Consider the following 27,296-nt stretch of genomic DNA (forward strand, 5'->3'; position numbering starts at 1 on the left):
AGTATAGCTTGTTTGCAGAGGTATTATCGGGGGGAAAGAAAGCTGAATATTTCGAAAGGCTTCGTTGGGAGTGCCCTCTCAGATATGATGAAGGGTTGAGCATTTTTGCAGGTCTGCCTGTCCGTTGGGGATGGAGGTCGACATATATAGGAGTCTCCCTAACAACAAGTAGTAATGCTATTCCTTTACCCTGCTTGGTCATAGCACGGTAGTGGGAGCTGCCAGTTTCACATGTTTTAACTCTGTCAGAGCACTTTGAAAAAGTGGTCTGTGGTATCTGGCTCTCGAGATTCGGAGAACGATGCCTCTTCGATTTTTGAGAAAGCAATCATGCTGGGGGTCTGGCTCTCGAGATTTGGAGAGCAGTGTCTCTTCGATTTTTGAGGAAGTAATCATGTTGGGAGTCTGGCTCTCGAGATTCGGAGGGCGGTGCCTCTTCGATTTTGGAGCAAGCAATCCTGTTGGGAGTGTTGTCTCGAATGTGAGTAAAGGTTGGGCATGTTTGCTAGTCTACCTTGCCACGAAGCACAGAGGTTGACACACAGGGACTTTCCAATTATCCAGCAATGGTACTGTTCCTTTACCCTCTCTTCGTTTTTGAGAAAGTAGTCATGTTGGGAGTCTGGCTCTCGAAATTCGGAGGACGGTGCCTCTTCGATTTTGGAGCAAGCAATCTTGTTGGGAGTGTTTTCTCGAATGTGAGTAAAGGTTGGGCATGTTTGCTAGTCTACCTTGCCACGAAGCACAGAGGTTGACACACAGGGACTTTCCAATTATCCAGCAGTGGTACTGTTCCTTTACCCTTGTGGGTAATAATATGGTAGCTATACCTTCAAAATTTATGTGTCTAAACTTTGCTAGTGCTGTTTCTTTGCTATTCTTTTACCTTTCTTGGTCAGAGCGATGTAGTGGGAGCTGCAAGCTTCACGTGCTCAACTTTGGCAGAGAACTTTGGCAAAGTTATCTGTGGTACCCATGAGCTATTGTTGCGTGTGGGAAGTGGGTGATTGAACAGTAAGATTCATGTGCTTTCTACTTCACCAGAAGTCTTCGACAGAATGCCCATAATTTCTGCAAAGCTGAGTGTGCGTGTGACAGGTGCTGACAAGGCTAGAAAAGTAGGTGCCTCTTCGATTTCTGAGATCGGCCCTCGTGGTCTCTGAGCAGCCCAGCTTTTGAGAAAGCGAGCGCCTCTTCGATTGATTCGGAGAACGATGCCTCATCAATTTTTGAGAAAGCAATCATGCTGGGGGTCTGGCTCTCGAAGATTCGGGGAGCAGTGTCTCTTCGATTTTTGAGAAAGTAATCATGTTGGGAGTCTGGCTCTCGAGATTCGGAGGGCGGTGCCTCTTCGATTTTGGAGCAAGCAATCTTGTTGGGAGTGTTTTCTCGAATGTGAGTAAAGGTTGGGCATGTTTGCTAGTCTACCTTGCCATGAAGCACAGAGGTTGACACACAGGGACTTTCCAATTATCCAGCAATGGTACTGTTCCTTTACCCTCTCTTCGAATTTAAGAAAGTAGTCATGTTGGGAGTCTGGCTCTCGAGATTCGGAGGACGGTGCCTCTTCGATTTTGGAGCAAGCAATCTTATTGGGAGTGTTTTCTCGAATGTGAGTAAAGGTTGGGCATGTTTGCTAGTCTACCTTGCCACGAAGCACAGAGGTTGACACCCAGGGACTTTCCAATTATCCAGCAGTGGTACTGTTCCTTTACCCTTGTGGGTAATAATATGGTAGCTAGACCTTCAAATTTTATGGGTCTAAACTTTGTTAGTGCTGTTTCTTTGCTATTCTTTTACCCTTCTTGGTCAGAGCGATGTAGTGGGAGCTGCAAGCTTCACGTGCTCAACTTTGGCAGAGAACTTTGGTAAAGTTATCTGTGGTACCCATGAGCTATTGTTGCGTGTGGGAAGTGGGTGATTGAACAGTAAGATTCATGTGTTTTCTACTTCCCCAGAAGTCTTCGACAGAATGCCCATAATTTCTGCAAAGCTGAGTGTGCGTGTGACAGGTGCTGACAAGGCTGAAAAAATAGGTGCCTCTTCGATTTCTGAGATCGGCCCTCGTGGTCTCTGGGGAGCCCAGCTTTTGAGAAAGCGAGCGCCTCTTCGATTTCTGAGATCGGCCTTCGTGGTCTTTGAGCAGCCCAACTTTTGAGAAAGCAAACGCCTCTTCGATTTCTGAGATCAACCCTCGTGATCTCTAAGCAGCCCAGCTTTTGAGAAAGCAAACGCCTCTTCGATTTCTGAGCAGGCGCCTCTTCGATTTCTGAAGCTCCGTCGATTGCAGATTTTTATAGGGGCTGGCATTAAGTTCCAAAGCACACTTGAATCTCCACCAGTAGAAGCTTTATTCTTGCACTTCTAAGATCTTGATTTGTCCGACCTCTTCTCTCTTCAACACCTTTGAAAATGTCTGGCCCCTCCGACCGTCGTTTTGACTTGAACCTTGTTGAAGAGGCAGCCACGCCTTCTCCAGACAACATATGGCGCCCATCATTCATCTCCCCTACTAGTCCTCTTACTGTTGGGGATTCCGTGATGAAGAATGATATGACCGCTGCGGTGGTGGCCAGGAACCTTCTCACTCCCAAAGATAACATACTACTTTCCAAACGGTCTGATGAGTTAGCTGTTAAGGATTCGCTGGCTCTCAGTGTTCAGTGTGCAGGTTCTGTGTCTAATATGGCCCAACGCCTATTTGCTCGAACCCGCCAAGTTGAATCATTGGCGGCTGAAGTGATGAGTCTCAAACAGGAGATTAGAGGGCTCAAGCATGAGAATAAACAGTTGCACCGGCTCGCACATGACTATGCTACAAACATGAAGAGGAAGCTTGACCAGATGAAGGAAACTGATGGTCAGGTTTTACTTGATCATCAGAGATTTGTGGGTTTGTTCCAAAGGCATTTATTGCCTTCGTCTTCTGGGGCTGTACCGCATAATGAAGCTCCGAATGATCAACCTCTGATGCCTCCTCCTTCTAGGGTTCTGTCCAGTACTGAGGCTCCAAATGATCCCCCTCCGGTGCCTTCTCTTTCTGGGGCTCTACCGACTGCTGAGACTTCTCCTAAGCAACCTTTGTGAAGGCTCCCTCTTGTGTGTTTATTTTGACTCGTATATGTACATATCTGTAGCTTATCGGGGATATCAATAAATAAGCTTTCCTTCATTTCAACGTATTGTGTTAAATACACCAAAGCCTTCTTCGCTAAGTTCTTTGAATTTTCTTTTGTTGAAGCTTGTATGTTGAAGCTTTCTGAGTTGAGCATGTAGGTTGGGGTAGTGTTCCCTTAATTTCCCGAGTGAGGAAAACTTCTCGGTTGGAGACTTGGAAAATCCAAGTCACTGAGTGGGATCGGCTATATGAATCTTAGAACGCCATTGTGCTCGATCTTGTGTCATGTCCTTCGTTAGATCCAAGTACTCTAAGTCTTTTCTTAGAGTCTCTTCCAAAGTTTTCCTAGGTCTTCCTCTACCCCTTCGGCCCTGAACCTCTGTCCCATAGTCGCATCTTCTAATCGGAGCGTCAGTAGGCCTTCTTTGCACATGTCCAAACCACCGTAACCGATTTTCTCTCATCATTCCTTCAATTTCGGCTACTCCTACTTTACCCCGGATATCCTCATTCCTAATCTTATCCTTTCTCGTGTGCCCACACATCCAACGAAGCATCCTCATCTCCGCTACACCCATTTTGTGTACGTGTTGATGTTTCACCGCCCAACATTCTGTGCCATACAGCATCGCCGACCTTATTGCCGTCCTATAAAATTTTCCCTTGAGCTTCAGTGGCATACGGCGGTCACACAACACGCCGGATGCACTCTTCCACTTCATCCATCCAGCTTGTATTCTATGGTTGAGATCTCCATCTAATTCTCCGTTCTTTTGCAAGATAGATCCTAGGTAACGAAAACGGTCGCTCTTTGGTATTTCTTGATCTCCGATCCTCACCCTTAACTCGTTTTGGCCTCCATTTGCACTGAACTTGCACTCCATATATTCTGTCTTTGATCGGCTTAAGCGAAGACCTTTAGATTCCAACACTTCTCTCCAAAGGTTAAGCTTTGCATTTACCCCTTCCTGAGTTTCATCTATCAACACTATATCGTCTGCGAAAAGCATACACCAAGGAATATCATCTTGAATATGTCCTGTTAACTCATCCATTACCAACGCAAAAAGGTAAGGACTTAAGGATGAGCCTTGATGTAATCCTACAGTTATGGGAAAGATTTCGGTTTGTCCTTCATGAGTTCTTACGGCAGTCTTTGCTCCTTCATACATATCCTTTATAGCTTGGATATATGCTACTCGTACTCCTTTCTTCTCTAAAATCCTCCAAAGAATGTCTCTTGGGACCCTATCATACGCTTTTTCCAAATCTATAAAGACCATGTGTAAATCCTTTTTCCCATCTCTATATCTTTCCATCAATCTTCGTAAGAGATAGATTGCCTCCATGGTTGAGCGCCCTGGCATGAACCCGAATTGGTTGTCCGAAACCCGTGTCTCTTGCCTCAATCTATGCTCAATGACTCTCTCCCAGAGCTTCATTGTATGACTCATTAGCTTAATACCCCTATAGTTCATGCAATTTTGTACGTCGCCCTTATTCTTGTAGATAGGCACCAAAGTGCTCGTTCGCCACTCATTTGGCATCTTCTTCGTTTTCAAAATCCTATTGAAAAGGTCAGTGAGCCATGTTATACCTGTCTCTCCCAAAAGTTTCCACACTTCGATTGGTATATTGTCTGGGCCTATTGCTTTTTTATGCTTCATCTTCTTCAAAGCTACAACCACTTCTTCCTTCCGGATTCGACGATAAAAAGAGTAGTTTCTACACTCTTCTGAGTTACTCAACTCCCCTAAAGAAGCACTCATTTCATGTCCTTCATTGAAAAGATTATGAAAATAACCTCTCCATCTGTCTTTAACCCCGTTCTCTGTAGCAAGAACCTTTCCATCCTCATCCTTGATGCACCTCACTTGGTTTAGGTCCCTTGTCTTCTTTTCCCTTGCTCTAGATAGTTTATAGATATCTAACTCTCCTTCTTTGGTATCTAGTCGTTTATACATATCGTCATAAGCCGTTAACTTAGCTTCTCTGACAGCTTTCTTCGCCTCTTGCTTCGCTTTTCTATACCTTTCACCCTTTTCATCGGTCTTCTCCTTGTATAAGGCTTTACAACATTCCTTCTTAGCCTTCACCTTTGTTTGTACCTCCTCATTCCACCACCAAGATTCCTTTTGGTGTGGGGCAAAGCCCTTGGACTCTCCTAATACCTCTTTTGCTACTTTTCGGATACAACTAGCCATGGAATCCCACATTTGGCTAGCTTCCCCCTCTCTATCCCACACACATTGGGTGATTACCTTCTCTTTGAAAATGACTTGTTTTTCTTCTTTTAGATTCCACCATCTAGTCCTTGGGCACTTCCAAGTCTTGTTCTTTTGTCTTACTCTTTTGATATGTACATCCATCACCAACAAGCGATGTTGATTAGCCACGCTCTCTCCTGGTATAACTTTGCAATCCTTACAAGTTATACGATCCCCTTTCCTCATTAGAAGAAAATCTATTTGTGTTTTTGACGACCCACTTTTGTAGGTGATCACATGTTCTTCTCTCTTCTTAAAGAAGGTGTTGGCTAAGAAGAGATCATATGCCATTGCAAAATCCAAGATAGCTTCCCCATCCTCGTTTCTCTCCCCAAAACCATGGCCACCATGAAAACCTCCATAGTTGCCTGTCTCCCTGCCCACGTGTCCATTTAAATCTCCTCCTATAAATAACTTCTCCGTCTGAGCAATTCCTTGCACCAAGTCTCCAAGATCTTCCCAAAATTTCTCCTTCGAACTCGTATCCAACCCTACTTGAGGTGCGTACGCACTAATCACATTGATAAGTTCTTGTCCTATTACAATCTTGATTGCCATGATTCTATCTCCTACCCTCTTGACATCTACAACATCTTGTAGCAAGGTCTTGTCCACGATGATGCCAACACCGTTTCTCGTTCTATTTGTGCCCGAATACCAAAGTTTAAACCCTGAGTTTTCTAGATCCTTTGCCTTACTACCAACCCACTTAGTTTCTTGTAGGCACATAATATTTATCCTTCTCCTCACCATAACTTCCACTACTTCCATAGATTTTCCCGTTAAGGTTCCTATATTCCACGTTCCTAAACGCATTTTGCTCTCTTGAACTCTACCCTTTTGTCCTAGCTTCTTCACCCTCCCCCGTCTAATAGGATCAAAGTACTTCTTTTGTGTGTCCCGGGTAAAGTTGATAGGAGCATATGCTCCTAAACAACTTTGAGTGGAGTCGTTCGAAAAGAAGTTTCTATGGCCCCCTTGCTCATTTAACACTGCATCCGGGTGCCGATGGAGATACAGCGACCCTTGCTCACTTATCACTGTGCTCGGGCCACACAGCGCGCCACTTACGGGTGACGCCCTAGCTTTAGCGCGATTTTGTTCTGGATTCATTTTCATAAGGATTCGACGTGATCATGGAGTGCCGGCTGTCGACTACCTGACGCCCTCCCACTTGGGGGACTTCTACTACATGGTTTGTATCGTGCTTGACCAAGCCTAAAACTACAAGTAAGCGTCAAGTGAAATTGATACATTACCTTGTGCATCTCCACCAGTTAAAGATACCACCCCTGGAGGAAGAATACTTCCAAAGAAGATGCCACATCTACCTATGAGACAGATAAGGCAAGTGAAGACAATACCACACTTCGGTACTTAAAAGTTTCGTGATTACGAGATCATTCTCCCACAATATTTCCTAATGTCATTTGTACTAAAGAAGAGGAGAAAATGTGATATGAGATACTTTTTCTTTTGAATAAGTAACTTTCCACAGGCTTATTCTTGAACTGGGCTGGAGGGTTTTCTGGTATCCACCAGAGTATAAGGCCGACTGAAGAATTTGAGGGTCAAAACAAGTCCATCAAATCTAGAGTACGTTCGACCCTGCTGATTTGGGAAACTTTTGCTATTGACAAAGTAGTGGATGTATCGGCACGTGTTTTGTTACGCTTGTCTCCACATGCTTCCTTGTATCTTTCTCACTTGCCCTATTTATTCCTCAGGCAGATGTGGTATCTTCTCGGGAAGCATAAGTTGTTGAAGATGAGTACTCGAGAGCAATGCCAGGTAAGTAATCAGGTAAGGGGTTCCCGGCAGTCAGTTCCGGACTGGAAGCTTGATTCCAAGTGCTGACTGATTGCTCTCTTTCTCCTTGTCTTGCAGGTAAGAACAAGGCCAAAGGAAAAGACAGGGAAAAAGCATGATATGGGATACTTTTGCTTTTAACCCTGATGATATGAGATATTTTTGCTCTGGTGTAGCTTGTTTGCAGAGGTATTCTCGAGGAGAAAGAAAGCTGAGTATTTCGAGAGGCTTCGTTGGGTGTGCCCTCTCAGATATGAGGAAGGGTTGAGCATTTTTGCAGGTCTGCCTGTCCGTTGAGGATGGAGGTCGACATATATAGGAGTCTCCCTAACAACAAGGAGTAATGTTATTCCTTTACCCTGTTTGGTCATAGCGCGGTAGTGGGAGCTGCCAGCTTCACGTGTTTTAACTCTGTCAGAGCACTTTGAAAAAGTGGTATGTGGTATCTGGAAAGATGATGTTACGTGTGAAGATTACAGACAAGCTTTATCTAAGGAGATCTGGCTCTCGAAGTTGAGAAAGCGGTGTGAGGATTACAGACAAGCTTTATCTAAGGGGCTCTCGAAGTTGAGAAAGCGGTGCCTCTTTGGTTTTCGAACAAGCAATCCTGTCGGGGATTTGTCTCTCGAGATTCGGAGAACGGTGCCTTTTCGATTTTTGAGAAAGCAATCCTGCTAGGAGTCTGGCTCTCGAGATTCGAAGAGCGGTGTCTCGTCGCTTTTTGAGAAAGTAATCATGTTGGGAGTCTGGCTCTCGAGATTCGGAGGACGATGCCTCTTCGATCTTGAAGCAAGCAATCTTGTTGGGAGTGTTTTCTCGAATGTGAGTAAAGGTTAGGCCTGTTTGCTAGTCTACCTTGCCACGGAGCACAGAGGTTGACACACATGGACTTTCCAATTATCCAGCAGTGGTCCTGTTCTTTTACCTTTGTGGGTAATAATATGGTAGCTAGACCTTCAAAATTTATGTGTCTAAATTCTGTTAGTGCTGTTTCTTTGCTATTCTTTTACCCTTCTTGGTCATAGCGATGTAATGGGAGCTGCAAGCTTCACGTGTCTAAACTTTGTCAGAGATTTTTGGCAAAGTTATCTGTGGTACCCGTGAGCTGATGTTGCGTGTGGAAAGTGGATGATTGAACAGTAACATTCACGTGCTTTCTACTTCACCAGAAATCTTCGATAGAATGCCCGTAATTTTCGTAAAGTTGAGTGTGTATGTGACAGGTGCTGACAAGGCTGAAAAAGCCGGTGCCTATTCGATTTCTGAGATCGGCCCTCATGGTCTCTGAGCAGCCCAGCTTTTGAGAAAGCAAGCGCCTCTTCGATTTCTGCGATCGACCTTCGTGGTCTTTGAGCAGCCCAGGTTTTAAGAAAGCTAACGCCTCTTCGATTCCTGAGATCGGCCCTCGTGGTCTCTGAGCAGCCCAGCTTTTGAGAAAGTAAACGCCTTTTCGATTTCTGAGCAGGCGCCTCTTCGATTTCTGAAGCTCAATCGAGTGCAGATTTTTATAGAGGCTGGTATTAAGTTCCAAAGCACACTTGAATCTCCACCAGTAGAAGCTCCATTCTTGCATTTCTAAGATCTTGATTTGTTCGACCTCTTCTCTCTTCAACACCTTTGAAAATGTCTGGCCCTTCCGATCGTCGTTTTGACTTGAACCTTATTGAAGAGGCAGCCACGCCTTCTCTAGACAACATATAACGCCCATCCTTCTTATCCCCTACTGGTTCTCTTACCGTTTGGGATTCCGTGATGAAGAATGATATGACCGCTGCGGTGATGGCCATGAACCTTCTCACTCCCAAAGATAACATACTACTTTCCAAACGGTTTGATGAGTTGGCTGTTAAGGATTCTCTGGCTCTCAGTGTTCAGTGTGCAGGTTCTGTGTCTAATATGGCGCAACGCCTATTTGCTCGAACCCGCCAAGTTGAATCATTGGCGGCTGAAGTGATGAGTCTCAAACAGGAGATTAGAGGACTCAACCATGAGAATAAACAGTTGCACCGGCTCGCACATGACTATGCTACAAACATGAAGAGGAAGCTTGACCAGATGAAGGAATCTGATGGTCAGATTTTACATGATCATCAGAAGTTTGTGGGTTTGTTCCAAAGGCATTTATTGCCTTCGTCTTCTGGGGCTATACCGCGTAATGAAGCTCCAAATGATCAACCTCTGATGCCTCCTCCTTCTAGGGTGCTGTCCAGTACTGAGGCTCCGAATGATCCCCCTCCGGTGCCTTCTCTTTCTGGGGCTCTACCGACTGTTGAGACTTCTCCTAAGAAACCTTTGTGAAGGCTCCCTCTTGTTTGTTTATTTTGACTCATGTATATGTACATATTTCTAACTTATTGGAGATATCAATAAATAAGCTTTGTTTCATTTCAACGTATTATGTTAAATACACCAAAGCCTTCTTCACTAAGTTCTTTGAATTTTCTTTTGTTGAAGCTTGTATGTTGAAGCTTTGTGAGTTGAGCATGTAGGTTGAGGTAGTGTTCCCTTAATTTCCCGAGTGGGGAAAACTTCTCGATTGGAGACTTGAAAAATCCAAGTCACTGAGTGGGGTCGGCTATATGAATCTTAGAACGCCATTGTGCTCGATCCTGTGTCATGTCCTCCGTTAAATCCAAGTACTCTAAGTCTTTTCTTAGAGTCTCTTCTAAAGTTTTCCTAGGTCTTCCTCTACCCATTCGGCCCTGAACCTCTATCCCGTAGTCACATCTTCTAACCGGAGCGTCAGTATGCCTTCTTTGCATATGTCCAAACCACCGTAACCGATTTTCTCTCAGCTTTCCTTCAATTTCGGCTACTCCTACTTTACCTCGGATATCCTCATTCCTAATCTTATCCTTTCTCGTGTGCCCACACTTCCAATGAAGCATCCTCATCTTCGCTACACCCATTTTGTGTACGTGTTGATGCTTCACCGCCCAACATTCTGTGCCATACAGCATCGCCGGCCTTATTGCCGTCCTATAAAATTTTCCCTTAGGCTTCAGTGGCATATGACGATCACACAACACGCCGGATGCACTCTTCCACTTCATCCATCCAGCTTGTATTCTATGGTTGAGATCTCCATCTAATTCTCTGTTCTTTTGCAAGATAGATCCTAGGTAGCGAAAACGGTCGCTCTTTGGTATTTCCTGATCTCCGATCCTCACCCCTAACTCATTTTGGCCTCCATTTGCACTGAACTTGCACTTAGGCCTGTAAACGGGTCGGGTTTATTGGGTTTGGGGCGGGTTTAACCCGACCCGTTAAGCTAACGGGTCATTCAAACCCAACCCGTTAAGTTAACAGGTCTTAACGGGTCACCCATTTCACCCGTTTCACCCGTTACTGTTTTTTTTTTTTTTTGGTTTTTTTTGGTTTTTTTGTGTTTTTTTACACATTTCATCCAAATCAATGCAAAAATGCAGCAGAGGATGCAATGCAATTCATGAGCCAACATGGAAAGGCAGATTACAATTAAAAATGCTTCTGGAGGCCTCAACAATTATAGAAAACATTTACTATAAGATGATAAATGTTTTCTATAATAGATCGGGATAAATTGTCAGAATGCTGTTATAATGGGAAAGTGCTTTTGCTCGACTGAGTGGTACCAAGCGCATGCCTTCACCTCGAGTTGCTCATGTAGCCATTATAACAGAATGCTATTATAATGGGAAAGTGCTTTTGCTCGATTAATTTAAAACATCGCTCTTTAGTGCAGTAAAAAGAGCACAAGTACAAGTTCTACTATAGGTAATGTCTAATGCCCTATTAAAACAGATACATGCTTCAATTTCTTGTAGCCCTTCCTCACCCAGACAATGTACGTGTGGCAATCATTTTCCAACTACACTTCACTCATCACCTATATAATTGCTTGGTTGATTCTCCCAAGCCAAAGTTAGCAGCATTCTAATTAGCTTCCACCTGCAATAATAAAGAACACAACAATAAGGAAAATGGAGAAATGCTGAACGAGAAGAGTCATTTTCCAACTACACTTCACTCATCACCTATATAGCCTTTAACACACTATGCCTTAGCTTAACTGGAGCATTGTCTTTAAAAGAACAAGTTAAAAAACATACCATACTTAATCAAGACTAATACTACTGGAGCATTGTCCTGAGTTTTCGTTAAGGCTCATGTCAAAAATTTCTTCAGTAAGTTCTTCCAAGTCAGCACCCTCTTTCTCTAAAGCTAAACATAAAAAGAAAAAGGGAAAAACAATTATAAACTATTATATAAGCAAAAACAAAAAAAAACAAAGAAATATGAAATTTACCTTCTTTGCCAAAAAGCCAATCTATAGTACATAGCAAGGCTTGAACAGTTTCAGGCAACAAAGAACTTCGATATTGATCAAGCACCCTACCACTAATACTAAATGCTGATTTTGAGGCAACAATTGAGATAGGAATTGTTAACACATCAGAAGCCATACGAGAAAGTACGGGATAACGAAATTGCTCCAGTTTCCACCATGAAATAATATCCAACTCTTGTTTTCTATCGAGTCTCTTTCCTTCAAGATATAGATGTAATTCAGTTTTTTCAACTGAAGTTGACCCATCTTGATAAATATTATCAAATTCCTACATATAAAAACAAAATAGAAACAAAGATCAACGTACAATATAAAGATGCATATAAAAAGTATAAAAAGAGGAATAACAAATATAAATACTACCTTAAAAAGTTTGTCTCCAACTTTTATTTGAGTAGGAGTTTGATTAACTGGGTTGGATACAAGAAGATGAGAGAACTTGTCCATGTAACTACCAAAGAGTGCAAACAATGTGTCACTAACATCCTTCAACTCTCTCGACTCCTTACCATAAAGCTTGTCATAACCCCACTCTACAAATTGCAATTTATAGCAAGGATCAAGTATCACTGCAATGGCAAGGATCAAACTATACTCTGACCAATACTTTTCAAACTTCAGATTCATATACCTCCCCATCCGTCTCATGAAATCATCACAATCTTCCATGGCATCTTGAATACAATAATGGACTTTGAACACTTTTGGGAAAAACAAGTTTGATGCAGGGTAATTTGTTCCGGAAAATAAGCAAGTAACTTCATAAAAATACCCCAAGAAATTGGAAATCTTCTCTATTTTATCCCACTCTTCCAAGGAAGGACATGAACTAAAATTAGAATCAACAAGTGCCAAATTGAGAAAAGCACGACGATAGAAAATGGCACTATCAAGCATTGTATATGTCGAATTCCATCTAGTAGGCACATCTTGTCTCAACCCTCTTTTACTACCTGCCAACCCTACTTGTGCAACGCAAGCAAAAAACTTATTTTTTCTCCCTTCTGAACACTTTATATATTTGATGCACTCACGAACTTTCGTCACTGATCCATCAATTTCCTTTAGTCCATCTTGGACTATCAAGTTTAGAATGTGAGCACAGCAACGAACATGGAAGAACTTTCCATCCATTAATAGCAAACCTCTAAAATTTAATTGTTTCTTCAATAACTCAACAGAACAATCATTTGCAGAGGCATTATCCAAAGTAATGGAAAACAGTTTGTTTTCAATCCCCCACTCAACTAATAAGGCGTTAATTTTTTCAGACAAAGCAATACCGGTATGTGGAGGAGGCATGCGACAAAAATTTAAAATTCTTTTGTGCATTTTCCATTCTTTGTCAACAAAGTGAGCTGTGAGTGTGAGATATCCATCAGTTGTAGCAGAAGACCATAGGTCAGATGTTAAACAAATTCTTCCCTCAACTGTATTTAACCAATCTCGAAGTCTTATCTTTTCATCTTCAAACATCCTCGACACATGTTTCTTAACTGTATTTCTACAGGGCAGTTTGATATCAGGAGATATGTATTTAAACAAAGTTCTAATGCCCTCATATTCAACAAACCTAAAAGGCAAATCATGCTTAACTATAGCCTCAATCAATAGCTCACAAAAACTAATATGGTTAAACTGAGGAGAACGCAATCCAACTTGAGATTTTTTCATATCAATGTGATGTTTTTTACTACACGTATCCATATGATTCAATAAGTTTTTCGTCCCACAATTACTATCACATACGTAAACTATCCCACAGTTTTTACACTTCGCATGTTGTTTATTATCAGGACCAATAGGCAATTCTTCAAACAAAGTCCAAACACGGGATCTCTTTTGACGTATCTTACCTACTCGCATACCTTTAGCCTTTCTCTTTGAAGGACTTGGTGCACTTATTGTACCTTGCGTATCACTTAGATTGAATGTTGACATTTCCATAGCCTCAGTGTTCTTTTCATCAATATCCATCTGCACTAACCATAAATGAAAAGACGTGAATGGAAGATGCAGAATTTGACTGAACCAATGACAAATTTCACAGCTTCAGAAACAAACCAAATCATAATTCAGACCCAAAATTACATAACAAATCAGAAGAAAGTTTACTTAGGCTGGGGAGGAAAGTAGGTCAGTTAGGCAATCATGAATCATGAGACCCAAAATTTAGAACTAAAAACATCTTGAAACCGGGATAATAACCCGAAGAATCAAATGCAACAAACTAAAACTAACTACTATATATATACTGAAAGGAAGAGCCTTCTCGGAAGTTTGACCAGGATTCATATGCTGTTAGTAGATTGATCACATTTCAATCTAAACAGGATTCAAACAATGTGAAGGCAAACAAGGCTATAACAGCAAAAGCAGAGAGTTTAATGAAAGAAGATTACCTAAGAAGCTATTGGGACAATGCTGAACTACGGAACAAAGAGACTAATCAATGTTAGACTATTTATACGGATACTAACTCTAAATCTTAAGGAAGCAAAGACGCAATGCAGAAGAAAAACGAAACCTATAGAAACCAACAGAGCTCTTATGGATAGATCCCTACACATTATACAGTATACATACAAAAAAACGAAACGAGACACCTAAACTTAACTCTAAAAGGGTTAACAAGAATTAGCGAACTTGTGAGGGGATTACATTGGAACATTCAAGTCTAATGTAGTTTCCCTCTGCTTTCATATGTAATGACGAGTTACACAAAAGTTGGCAATAATTTCAATCTAGCAAATTGCTAGTAGCAATGGTTCTAAATTGTTAAACCTTATGCCTTTCACGGGAACTGGATGAGGAAATAATCTCTGCTCAGGGCATGACGTTCCAATTTTAGATTGGTTAGACTGACCGGTAGCCAGAGTGATAATACTCCAACAACCCAATTCCAATCCAAAAGCCAACCAAAACAAACCAAACTCAATACTTTTAACTTAATGGGGGTGAATTAACAGCTCCAATTTACCCAAAAATGTAAATTTTAATTGGAGAATATACAAATGAACAAATTTTATACAAAACCCATGAACAAAAAGCAAAACCCAATATCCAAAACACAACAAAAAAAAAACCCTGAAAAGGGTCGAATCTAATCTGCAGAGTCCACCTAAAATCGAATCTAATCTGAGAAAAAATAGATGAATGTAATATGCAGAAACGAAAAGTAATTGAAATGAAAGAAAAGGTGGAAGGGAATCGAAGCTTACCAGAGAGAGAGTGGTGGAGTTCAGTAAGATTTTTTAGGGAAGAAGATGAGGCAGCGAACGGCGTGCGATCTCTCAATCTCAGAGAGCAACGAACGGCGCGCGAGCGAGGTAGCGACGAGCAACTCTCAGTCTCAGAGAGCAACGAACGGCGTGCAAGGGAGGCAGCGATAAGCTACCAGCGAGAGACCTAGTAGGAACCTGAGGGTTTTGAAAACTATTGAAATTACACAAAAATCCTTACTAACGGGTGTTAACGGGTGGTTAATGGGTTTTACGGGTTCACCCAAACTGACCCGTTATTTAACGGGTGATTAACGGGTTGACCCGTTAACCACCCACCTGAATACTAATTTTAACGGGTCGGGTCGGGTCGGGTTAACGGGTTGGGTTAAAAATGACAGGCCTACTTGCACTCCATATATTCTGTCTTTGATCGGCTTAGACGAAGACCTTTAGATTCCAACACTTTTCTCCAAAGGTTAAGCTTCGCATTTACCCCTTCCTGAGTTTTATCTATCAACACTATATCGTCTGCGAAAAGCATACATCAAGGAATATCATCTTGAATATGTCCTGTTAACTCATCCATTACCAACGCAAAAAGGTAAGGACTTAAGGATGAGCCTTGATGTAATCCTACAGTTATGGGGAAGCTTTCGGTTTGTCCTTCATGAGTTCTTACGGCAGTCTTTGCTCCTTCATACATATCCTTTATAGCTTGGATGTATGTTACTCGTACTCCTTTCTTCTCTAAAATCCTCCAAAGAATGTCTCTTGGGACCCTATCATATGCTTTTTCCAAATCTATAAAGACCATGTGTAAATCCTTTTCCCATTTCTATATCTTTCCATCAATCTTCGTAAGATATAGATTGCCTCTATGGTTGAGCACCCTGGCATGAACCCAAATTGGTTGTCCGAAACCCGTGTCTCTTGCCTCAATCTATGCTCAATGACTCTCTCCCAGAGCTTCATTGTACGACTCATTAGCTTAATACCCCTATAGTTCATGCAATTTTGTACGTCGCCCTTATTCTTGTAAATAGGCACCAAGGTGCTCTTTCGCCACTCATTTGGCATCTTCTTCATTTTCAAAATCCTATTGAAAAGGTCAGTAAGCCATGCTATACCTGTCTCTCCCAAGGTTTTCCACACTTCAATCGGTATATTGTCTGGGCCCACTGCTTTTCTATGCTTCGTCTTCTTCAAAGCTACAACCACTTCTTCCTTCCTGATTCGACGATAAAATGAGTAGTTTCTACACTCTTCTGAGTTACTCAACTCCCCTAAAGAAGTACTCTTTTCATGTCCTTCATTGAAAAGATTATGAAAATAACATCTCCATCGGTCTTTGACCGCGTTCTCTGTAGCAAGAACCTTTCCATCCTTATCCTTGATGCACCTCACTTGGTTTAGGTCCCTTGTCTTCTTTTTCCTTGCTCTAGCTAGTTTATAGATATCCAACTCTTATTCTTTGGTATCTAGTCGCTTATACATATCGTCATAAGCCGCTAACTTAGCTTCTCTCACAGCTTTCTTCGCCTCTTGCTTCGCTCTTTTATACCTTTCACCATTTTCATCGGTCCTATCCTTGTATAAGGCTTTACAACATTCCTTCTTAGCCTTCACCTTTGTTTGTACCTCCTCATTCCACCACCAAGATTCCTTTTGGTGTGGAGCAAAGCCCTTGGACTCTCCTAATACCTCTTTTGCTACTTTTCGGATACAGGTAGCCATGGAATCCCACCTTTGGCTAGCTTCCCCCTCTCTATCCCACACACACTGGGTGATTACTTGCTCTTTGAAAATGACTTGTTTTTCTCCTTTTAGATTCCACCATCTAGTCCTTGGGCACTTCCAAGTCTTGTTCTTTTTTTCTCACTCTTTTGATATGTACATCCATCACCAACAAGCAATGTTGATTAGCCAAGCTCTCCCACGGTATAACTTTGCAATCCTTACAAGTTATACGATCCCCTTTCCTCATTAGAAGAAAATCTATTTGTGTTTTGACGACCCACTCTTATAGGTGATCACATGTTCTTCTCTCTTCTTAAAGAAGGTGTTGGCTAAGAAGAGATCATATGCCATTGTAAAATCCAAGATAGCTTCCCCATCCTTGTTTCTCTCCCCAAAACCATGGCCACCAAGAAAACCTCCATAGTTGCCTGTCTCCCTGCCCACGTGTCCATTTAAATCTCCTCCTATAAATAACTTCTCCGTCTGAGCAATTCCTTGCACCAAGTCTCCAAGGTCTTCCCAAAATTTCTCCTTCGAACTCGTATCCAACCCTACTTGAGGTGCGTACGCACTAATCACATTGATGAGTTCTTGTCCTATTACAATCTTGATTGCCATGATTCTATCTCTTACCTTCTTGACATCTACAACATCTTGTGTCAAGGTCTTGTCCACAATGATGCCAACATCGTTTCTCGTTCTATTTGTGCCCGAATACCAAAGCTTAAACCCTGAGTTTTCTAGATCTTTTGCCTTAAGACCAACCCACTTAGTTTCTTGTAGGCACATAATATTTATCCTTCTCCTCACCATAACTTCCACTACTTCCATAGATTTTCCTGTTAAGGTTCCTATATTTCACGTTCCTAAACGCATTCTACTCTCTTGAACTCTACCCTTCTGTCCTAGCTTCTTCACCATCCCCCGTCTAATAGGATCAAAGTACTTCTTTTGTGTGTTCTGTGTAAAGTTGATAGGAGCATATGCTCCCAAACAACTTTGAGTGGAGTCGTTCGAAAAGAAGTTTCTATGGCCCCTTTGCTCATTTAACACTGCATCCAGGTGCCGATGGAGATACAGCGACCCTTGTTCACTTATCACTGTGCTCGGGCCACACAGTGCGCCACTTACGGGTGACGTCCTAGCTTTAGCGCGATTTCGTTCTGGATTCATTGTCATAAGGATTCGACGTAACTGTGGAGTGCCGGCTGTCGACTACCTGACGCCCTCCCCCTCCTCCTTTATCCGGGCTTGGGATCGGCAATGTAAGATAAACTTACACAGGCGGAGTTTATATATATATATATATATATATATATATATATATATATATATGAAGCCAAAAAAAAAAAAGATGAGACGAAGAACCCAAAACACAAGATTGACTAATACAATTTTTTTTTTTAAACCAATCAATGTACATTGATCATCCTTATGAAAGGAGGAGCAGAAGAAGAATATTATGGTAGAAGATTACTAGGCAAAATAAAGCAGGAAGAGAAAGATATTGTGAGGGAGAAACAAGAAAAGAGAAATGAATGATTTGGGGAAGGAGAAGAAAAAAAAAGAGATTTAAATCCCTAATCCTATAATTAAGGATAAGATTAACATTAATCACAAACTTAAAAAAAAAAGTAATTACTTAATTGGTCAATTTAAGGATAAATTTGGCGAGAGAATACAAATAAATTTATCCTTAGATGTTGAGATTGTAGTGTATGTGTGTGACATATTATGAGACGTAGAGGTTATTTTCTTGGTTGGTTGGTGACCACATGGAGCTCACACACACAACACCCACCTTCTCTCTTCTTTCCCTGCTCTCTCATCTCTCAAACTCTCTCTCTCTTCTCTCTTGTACGGACGACACCCAAATCCCTTTGAAACATGACAGATCGAGGGACTTAAGCACACCATTGTGTTCATGAAGCTCAGATGAATCGATTGGTACCATTTTTAGGTAAGGAAACCTTTGATTTCACATGAAAACCCTAGCTCTGATTTTGTCACTGTTCATGCATACGTGAAATCTTGTGTTTCAGGGAATTTGAAGCTTATAGGAACCTTAAGGAGGTCCTCACGAGTCTCGGGGTATTTCGTTGGAAGGAAATGGACGTTGGAGGGCTGAGATCAACGTGTATCTAGGTAAGCCGAACTATCGAGCTTTCTTGGGGAAAACCTAGTAAATCTTAAGCCTTGAAACTTATATAACGTGATTCTACATGTTATTAGCTTCATTTTGGTACCAATTTTGTGGAAAATGGTGAAGAAACGAAGGAGAATAAGCATTTTAAAGTTTTACCCAGAAACCGGCGACCGGCGACTCATCGGAAAAGAAAGGAGTATATTCCGTCAAGGTTGACGAAATATGCTAGCGCCGTCAGTCATCTTTAACTCTTATTGTTGGGTTTTAACGGAATATTCCCTAGAATATTCCTGACGGCGTTGACTGATGCTGTTAGTATGCTTGTCACGTGGCCGCGCGTGGGGGCGCGTAGGGCCGTGCCCTTGTCGGCGCGTGGCGGAGCGTGAGTGGTCCAAAAATTATTCTAATAATTTGGGGTTGATCTTGAGGTTGTGTAGGTCACTGTGATATATTCATATACCCAATTTGAGCTATGTATGAGAAGTTATTAGTTAGTTTTGTCTATGTGCTTTAAAATAATGTTTTTATAGTTAATTTGCATATAGGTGAGACTTATCCCGAGGACGAGCGCATTCAAGGGCGACTCGGGGGCTATGACCTTTCGACATACCAGTGAGTGGGCTTTTGATTTTTAGTATATATCTATATACTTGATATTTTCCCAGAAATATGTGTTTAAATGAAAGTATGCCTTAAATGCCATGCATATGAATTTATATGTCATATATGAATTGGTATATGATGCATCATATATAATTGTGGTGTTGTGGATGCTCAGGCAAGCTCAGGTGAGTTATGTTTGGTTATGTGAATTATCGATGATGTGATATGTGATTGAATAAGGTTGAGCTTATAAAACTGCACTTAGGGTGATTGTGATTTAGCCAGAGATATGGCACATGCATGTTTATTATGTCACCTCCCGCACCATATGCTCATATTGGATTCAATTTAGGTGCACAGTCTTGTCGTACAGACCTTTATTATGGTTCCGATTCGTAGGTGACTAGCGATTTATCGCCTAGCTATTATGTGAGAGTAGTATTGAGCATGATTATATTACACCCATTATTGTTGTACAGACCTTTTCATTTGATTCCGACTCTTGTGCAGTATATTGTCGTATAGGTCATTGTAGTGACTCCGGCTAGATTGACTTTTGAGCTATGAATTCAGCTGTACAGACTACCACAGGGGTTCCGGCTAGCATGTTATATTTCTATGAAATTATTCTTACCTGAACTCCGTTATATCTTGGCATGGCATACATATGAATATGAGTATGTAAAGTATGATTTGAATTGATATATTTACATATATATATTTATGTATATGCTTATATCCTGATTTTGTGAAAAATTATACATGTTTTACAACGAGGGGTTAGATATGTTGATAAATGAAATGGTTTTGTAAAACATTTGTTTTTGCCCACTCACGTTTTCTGTTTTGCGCCCCTCCAGGTTTTAGGTAAGTTTGCAGTTGCTGGGTGCGAGGACTTCAGCGGTTCTGACCTATCAAAATAATAATAGGACATTCCTGGTACTGTATAATTAGTACTTGTCCTACTGGACTGCACCTAAACTTTCTATGCTCTGATTAGGAGTATTTACTTTTGTATCTTACTCCTAACACTTCCTGTTTAGTAGTGCACTCTAGTAGTTCAGTTTTTAATTATTCATATATTTCTTATCATTATTGCTTCCACACTGTGCACATGGCTACGTCACTCTCACGTGATGGCCAGTATGCTTCGACCTCTGTCGGGGTGTGTCAATATTATAGGCAAAGATTGAGATAAAAATCATAAAACACATTAAAAATAAAAATATCAAGTAATTTAAAAATACCAAACACATTAAAAAATTATAATAATTAATTTACATGTGCAAAAAATATGAAAAAAATAGGCAAACGCTCGTAGTCGCATCCTCTGCGCTTTGAGGATGGGTATATGATTGTTTGAATTCTTAAAACCATACAAACTCTCATGAATCGTATTTTAAAGGGAGTTCAAAATAAACAAAATTCATAATCATTAATGTATAAGTCTGAAAAATGTGAAAGCATAATAAATGTTCATAATTGCATCCTCAACGTTTAGACAATGGTTGCATGGTAGTTTAGATTTTTAAAACCGTCCAAATCTCATGAAAAGTGTTTTTTATTTGAGTGCAAAATTAATAATAATTATTGTAGAAGTGTGAAAAATGTAATCACTCGTAATGAAAAGCTTTACAACTTTCATGAAAGGGTTAACTCCGAAATTTAGTATGTATATACTAATTTAGTATTATGTTTTACATTTTTTTGGGTCAAATTATGTTTTTCATTTTTAGTTTTATTGATTTAAAATATATTTTTCTTAATGGGTAACGGGTCAGGTCATATTACCTGATAATATTAATGGGTTGATTTCGGGTCGGGTCATATTACCCCGTTTACTTTAACGGGTATTACACGACACAACCCGTTAAGCTATCGGGTATGACATGAAAACGACACGAACACGAGAAACACGACACGAATGTCAGGTCTACTGAAGTGCTCCATTTCTTGGTATTTGTTCTCCAAAAAAAAAAAAAATACACACACACACATATTTGTATTGATGTGTATTTGGAAGCTTGGATTATGTTTTCATTTGTCTCGTTTTAAGGGTGTGACTAAATTATTTTAGAATAGACCATCCATGCATTTTTCTTTTGTGGATAATAGCTGTTCATCCATATTTAGCATAGGTAATTAGCAATGTGCAAAATGCGCTTAATTGAGAGTTAGATTTAACTTATCAGTCCAACTTTTATGCTTTACATGTGGTTAGGTTTTCCTAATTGAAACCCTAAAATCAAGATGAAAGCTTGAACAAAGAGCTATCCATTTTGGTTAATTCCTCATGGTGGTGACCATATCAATTTGGTGGGTGTCCAAGATCCTTTGTCACATGAACACCAAAGACCTAAATTCAATTAAAATACACAATACATGGCCGCCTAACAACCTAACGGCTGCGAATTAATTTGAATTTTGGTATTTGACTATATATATGAATTTGAATTTTGGTATTTGACTATATATATGAATTTGAAAAATGAGAAGAAGAATAGCTTTCCTGTCACATCCAGATCCGGGCCCCAACCGCATTTCGGGCTTGACTCCACCGTAGCACGATATTATCAGCTTTGGGCCTTGACCACGCCCTCATGGTTTTGTTTCTGGGAACTCACACGAGAACTTCCCAGTGGGTCACCTATCATGGGATTGCTCTCGCGTGAACTTGCTTAACTTCGGAGTTCCGATGGAACCTGAAGCCAATGAGCTCCCAAAAAGCCTCTTGCTAGGTAGAGATGAGAATATACATATAAGGGTTACAGGATCAACTCCCTTGAGCGATGTGGGATGTTACAATCCACCTCCCTTAGGGGCCCGACGTCCTCGTCGGCACACTTCTAGCCAGGGATTGGCTCTGATACCAAATTGTCACATCCCAGCCCGGACCCCCACCACATCCCTGGCTCGACTCCACCGTAGCACGATATTGTCCGCTTTGGGACCCGACCATGCTCTCACGGTTTTGTTTCTAGGAACTCACACGAGAACTTCCCAATGGGTCACCCATCATGGGATTGCTCTCGTGCGAACTTGCTTAACTTCGAAATTCCGATGGAACCCGAAGCTAATGAGCTCCCAAAAGGCCTCGTGCTAGGTAAAGATGGGAATATACATATAAAGCTTACATGATCCACTCCCCTGGACGATGTGGGATGTTGCATTTCTAGACTTGGAGTCCTGCTTCTGGGTTGCACTGTGAAAGAGAAAGATCAAAGTTGATATTTTTTTTTTTAAATTTATAAGTGAAGGTTTAATGTAGATTTTTTTTTAAAAAAAAAATCTATAAGTGAAGGTTTAATGTTAAAGTTGTTTATAGTCATTTAGTACTACGGTCTGATGGTATTCCTCTTTACTTGTAAGTGAGAGGTCTTAGGTTCGAATCTCATGGATGGCGAATTCAATACCAAACTAAGTTTCCATTGTATGGCTTAACCGAACTCCCCCCTCCCCTTAGTGTAAAATATATTTGTTGTACTAAAAAAACAAAAGTTAAGGTTGTTTATCAAATGTCAAAGATTATTAATTTGATGTCATATAATAATAATTGTGGTGGGATGCAACCAGACTTGGAAGTTGGCATTTGGAATTAGGGAAGAATATGTTTAAATTTGTTGCTTTGTTGACAAATAAGAGCATAGAGTAAATGAATGAAGCATGATAATTGAAGGAGGGTTGAAAAGAAAAAGTCAGGATAGCCGCCTTAGGCCAATCCTTGTCCCTCCGCCATAGTGTAGTACCGTGAAGGGTAGAGTAACAACAAAAATTTCTTAATTAGTCACTTATTTTAATTGATTCTCATGACAACTCTCCCATTTTCAATACATTATCATGTATTGAATATGGAATTCTATAACATTTGTAGAGTTTGAATGTTTCCACAGACCCCACATAGATGATAGAGTTATGCAGACTTCTAGTAGAATTGCACTTGTACATTTAGGTGGAATATGTTTAAATTTGTTGCATTGTTGACAAATAAGAGCATGACTGTATGAATGAAGCATGATAATTGGAGGAGGGTTGAAAAGAAAAAGTCAGGATTGGTTAATTAGTCACTTATTTTAATTGATTCTCATGATAATTCTCCCGTTTTCAATACATTATCATGTATTGTATATGGAATTCTATAACATTTGTAGAGTTTGAATGTTTCCACAGACCCCACATAGATGATAGAGTTATGCAGACTTCTAGTAGAATTGCACTTGTACATTTAAGTGGAAGTTTGATCAAGGCATGTAAAATAGACCGGCGTATAAAATAGAGGGAGTCAAACAAAAATTCAACTATCAGTGCCGAAGGCTAACCTCACTTGATAGACTAAAATTTGTTTCCATGTAAGAAGACTTAAAATATAAAGCGCGAATTGACCAAAAGGAAGTTCTGGCTTTATATATAGAGAAGATAAGTAAACACATTCAGGTGGCATTAAGTATCACAATACAAACATAGACAGTCCAATGGCCCTGCAGCTGGAAGAAGAGGAAAACTTCGGCTGTGCCATGCAGCTGGTGTTTTCTTCTGTGCTGTCCATGTCTATGCAATCAGCAATCGAGCTAGGCGTTTTAGACATCATAGCGAAAGCCGGTCCTGGTGCCAATCTGTCTTCATCAGAGATTGCAGCCCATATCGGCAGCGGCACCAGGAATTCTGAGGCACCGATGATGTTGGATCGTATTCTAAGGCTCCTAGCCAGTTACTCTATTCTCAGCTGCTCTGTCGTTGCTAATGAAGAAGATGGGTCTGATTCTCAGAGGCTCTACAGCCTTGGTCCTGTGTCCAACTACTTTGTGACTAATGAAGATGGTGTTTCTTTCGGTCCCATGATGGCATTGATTCAAGACAAGGTCGTCCTAGACTCCTGGTCTGTTTAGTACTACTCTCTTGCCCCTACGAATTAACCATTGCCTTAACCCTTTTCTCTTTTTATTCATCTATATTTTGTTTTTAGAATTATTAGAGATAATTAGAGCAATAGTTCTGAATTTTAGTTCAATTGGAACTTTGGTCTTTAAATTAAATATCCCTAAATATTGGTCTCTAAACTTGTTACAATGGAAAACAATAATTTTTTTGAATAACTCCTTATGAACTTCGTCCCTATTTGGCCCCTTTAAACTTTTTATTCTAAAAGGAAATTACCAAGAATGTTATTCAAAATGACTATTGCTTCACATTATGGCAAGTTTAGGAAGCAATACTACAAAAATTTTAGTTCATGAACCAAAGCTTAAATTGTGCCAAAATTGCACCAATTTTTTCAAATTATTATGAAAAAGAAACCAATATAACTTGAAAATAACTTATCTATTTTGCACGACTCACTATAAACTCATTTGGCAATTTTCATTTGTTTCATTCTGGAATCACTTACAAGTTATTTATTTACAACAAATTAGAAATTGCCACATCAGTCATTGTAGAAAAGAAATTAGTCTCTCTAGCTTTTATTTTCTAATTAGCCTAATTACTAGTAATTATCTTGTTTCAGAAAAAAAAATAGTAATTTATCTTTTTAACTCTAACTTGGGTGATACACATTGACATTGATAGGTCCCAACTGAAAGATGCAGTTGTTGAAGGAGGAATTCCATTTAACAGGTTCTATGGCAAGGGATGTTTTGAGTACCTAGGTTTAGACCCCAGGTTTAATCAAGTTTTCAACACAGCAATGTTTAACCACACCACTATTGTCACCAACAAGATTCTTCATCTCTACAAGGGTTTTGAGAAAATTACCCAACTTGTTGATGTTGGTGGTGGTTTGGGAGTCACCATTAGTCTAATCACTTCTAAGCATCCCCATATTAAGGGTATCAATTATGACTTGCCTCATGTCATAAAACATGCCGCTTCATATCCTGGTAAAGATCACTTTAGTTAATTTGATTCGTAATAGTTAGTTGGAACATGATGTTCGCACACTCACCATTTTCCTTTCCCTACACACTTATGTTTTAGCTTCAGGTTGAATAAATCATATAAAGAATCAAAAGACATAAATATAAAAAGATATACAAAAGAAGCAAACGACATGCGGGAATTATTTTTCTTCTTTTTTTATTTATCATGCACAAGCCCTGCAACTTAAAATAGGAATTAATTTATTTTTGCAGGGGTAGAACATGTTGGAGGAGACATGTTTGCAAGTGTTCCATCTGGGGATGCCATTTTGTTGAAGGTTATTTTTCATTTTCCCGAACATAAATTTTATTTTCCTCTTTAGTTTGAGGTCATACGAACAATGGTTACAATGTATCTTTTGATAAATTTGTAGTGGATACTTCACGATTGGAGTGACCAACACTGCCTAAAGGTGTTGGAAAATTGTTACAATGCTATTCCAGACGATGGAAAAGTGATTATTGTGGAAGCACTTCTTCCAGTGATGCCAGAGACTAGCACCGCCGTGAAGAGCACCTCCCTACTTGATGTGCTTATGCTGAGTCAAAACAGGGGAGGAAAGGAGCGGAGCCGAGAAGAGTTCATGACTTTGGCAACTGGTGCTGGATTTAGTGGCATTAAATATGAATGTTTTTTTTCCAGCTTTTGCGTGATGGAGATCTTTAAGTAAACACCTATGTATGTGAAGATGATCGGCAAAATAGTGTTATGCTTGATTATTATTTCTTTGAGCTACGTCTAGATGTGTGTATAAATAAAAAAAGGGAACTTTAACGAAAAGCACCTGATACTGTTCACTTTAACGAAAAACCACATTTTTACACTAAAAAGTCAATCCTGGTACTATTCACTTTACCCTTTATTTTGTCCTTATCATTAAAACTCAAAGTTTTCAAGCCATTTTCATTAGTTTTCCTATAAAAATAACTGCTAGATGTGGGTATAAATAAAAATAACTCCGGCTCATAATTCGTATGTACGTGAACATGATCAGCAAAATATTTTTCTTATAACTACAAGGAGATATATTATGGCAAAATGTGTACGTATGTATCTGACTAGAGATGAGGCCTTTTGGCGGTAAGAATTGGGTGTTTATGCTCACCAACTTCCCACCTCTGTTGACACGCCCCGACCCTGATATTTCCCGAATACCAGGACCGACACGTGCTGGCCGACATTCGGGGGTGACGAAAGCCATTAATTGATACAAAAGCTAAGAATAAGAAATAAATAAGAGTTAGAAATTTGAAATACAATGAGTTAACAGTTTAGGAACGTGCTCAGAGCATACAACTAAACCCAATCACTAAGAATAATTAAAATAAAATTTAATGAATAAGGAGTGAGTCCTACATTCAAGATGATCCAGAGATGCTGCTGCGGAAGTGCCTTGACGTCGGGATTAGGTGCCTTGATTCTAAGTCCTGAATGGGGGCGCAAAACAAAGGTGAGTGGACCAAGTTTATATATATAATAATAATAAAACAGTTATCAACATACTAACCCCCAAAGTTTAATAATGAAAACTACTAGCATAGTAAGTGATGGATTTAATAAGAAATCCTAGCATGCCAAATATCTCAAAAGTCACATCGCGGAAATCAAAACAATAAACGTATCATAAATCGTCTCGTAAACGCGGTGTGCTGCTAGAAAGATCACTGAATAGATATAACTCCCGGCCCAATGCCTGCACCTCAGTCTCTGTGCCCGTAGCCAGAGATAACTCCCTCCCGGCCCAATGCCTGTCTCCGTGTCCCTCAGCCTTTCGCTAGGGATTATTTCTCTCGGCCCACATGCCAACACCAGATCCTCGCCCCATGCGGCATAGTGTCTACTAGGTACGCACAAATATTTACGTCTCTCATAAATACCACTTCATAGCGTAGGTTACCGATCATCGTCTACACTATAAAGAGGGGTTCAAAACATGTTCTAGCATCCTATCGTCATCTGTCAGATAGTCTACCAGTTTATGGTTTTTATAGAAAATACGATATATATTAAAATATAGCTCAATATAGGCTAACAATTAATTCCTCACCAAAACACAAGACGAAAATCAATATATTAAATCATCAGACTTCACATAAATCAAATCATAAATCCGTAGGCATGCTAATCATTTATGCAATTAAATTATCAA

At 40.3% G+C, this 27,296-nt stretch overlaps 3 protein-coding genes across 4 annotated transcripts in view; 1 reads left to right on the forward strand and 2 right to left on the reverse strand.

Annotated features, from left to right (window-relative positions):
- LOC126602265 (uncharacterized) overlaps positions 1 to 27,296 on the reverse strand; it is a 91,064-nt gene that overhangs the window by 62,262 nt on the left and 1,506 nt on the right. Inside the window, exon 4 of one of the 2 annotated variants that reach the window (XM_050269097.1) lies at positions 26,352 to 26,574. The exons of the other annotated variant lie outside the window; for it this stretch is intronic. Within the exon in view, the coding sequence (XP_050125054.1) occupies positions 26,573 to 26,574 (2 nt within the window). The 3' untranslated portion in view covers positions 26,352 to 26,572. Of the gene's footprint in view, positions 1 to 26,351; positions 26,575 to 27,296 lie in introns of those variants that run through there. 2 annotated transcript variants of the gene reach the window in all.
- LOC126602258 (zinc finger BED domain-containing protein RICESLEEPER 2-like) lies at positions 10,974 to 12,756 on the reverse strand. The gene is made up of 4 exons (XM_050269086.1): positions 11,888 to 12,756; positions 11,483 to 11,792; positions 11,286 to 11,397; positions 10,974 to 11,124 (listed from the first exon to the last, which is right to left on the reverse strand). Exons 1-3 carry the CDS (start codon positions 12,656 to 12,658, stop codon positions 11,291 to 11,293), a joined length of 1,188 nt encoding a protein of 395 aa, XP_050125043.1. The 5' UTR covers positions 12,659 to 12,756; the 3' UTR covers positions 10,974 to 11,124; positions 11,286 to 11,290.
- On the forward strand, positions 23,664 to 25,927 carry LOC126602260 (caffeic acid 3-O-methyltransferase 1-like). Its single transcript, XM_050269091.1, has 4 exons — positions 23,664 to 24,107; positions 24,797 to 25,107; positions 25,360 to 25,424; positions 25,521 to 25,927. The coding sequence occupies exons 1-4, from the start codon at positions 23,704 to 23,706 to the stop codon at positions 25,815 to 25,817; spliced, it is 1,077 nt and encodes a 358-aa protein (XP_050125048.1). The 5' UTR covers positions 23,664 to 23,703; the 3' UTR covers positions 25,818 to 25,927.

The sequence above is a fragment of the Malus sylvestris genome, chromosome 15 (assembly GCF_916048215.2).
Source record: "Malus sylvestris chromosome 15, drMalSylv7.2, whole genome shotgun sequence".
NCBI lineage: Eukaryota > Viridiplantae > Streptophyta > Magnoliopsida > Rosales > Rosaceae > Malus > Malus sylvestris.

What these genes read in the sequence shown, in the direction of transcription:
- LOC126602258 (XM_050269086.1), bottom strand. Translation starts at nt 12,658, where the DNA reads ATGGATGGAAAGTTCTTCCATGTTCGTTGCTGTGCTCACATTCTAAAC. An exon ending in TTGGAGACAAACTTTTTAAG is followed by an intron (nt 11,793 to 11,887) that starts GTAGTATTTATA and finishes TTTTATATGTAG; the next exon opens with GAATTTGATAATATTTATCA. An exon ending in TTGGCTTTTTGGCAAAGAAG is followed by an intron (nt 11,398 to 11,482) that starts GTAAATTTCATA and finishes TTTTATGTTTAG; the next exon opens with CTTTAGAGAAAGAGGGTGCT.
- LOC126602260 (XM_050269091.1), top strand. Translation starts at nt 23,704, where the DNA reads ATGGCCCTGCAGCTGGAAGAAGAGGAAAACTTCGGCTGTGCCATGCAG. An exon ending in ACATGCCGCTTCATATCCTG is followed by an intron (nt 25,108 to 25,359) that starts GTAAAGATCACT and finishes TTATTTTTGCAG; the next exon opens with GGGTAGAACATGTTGGAGGA. An exon ending in GGGATGCCATTTTGTTGAAG is followed by an intron (nt 25,425 to 25,520) that starts GTTATTTTTCAT and finishes ATAAATTTGTAG; the next exon opens with TGGATACTTCACGATTGGAG.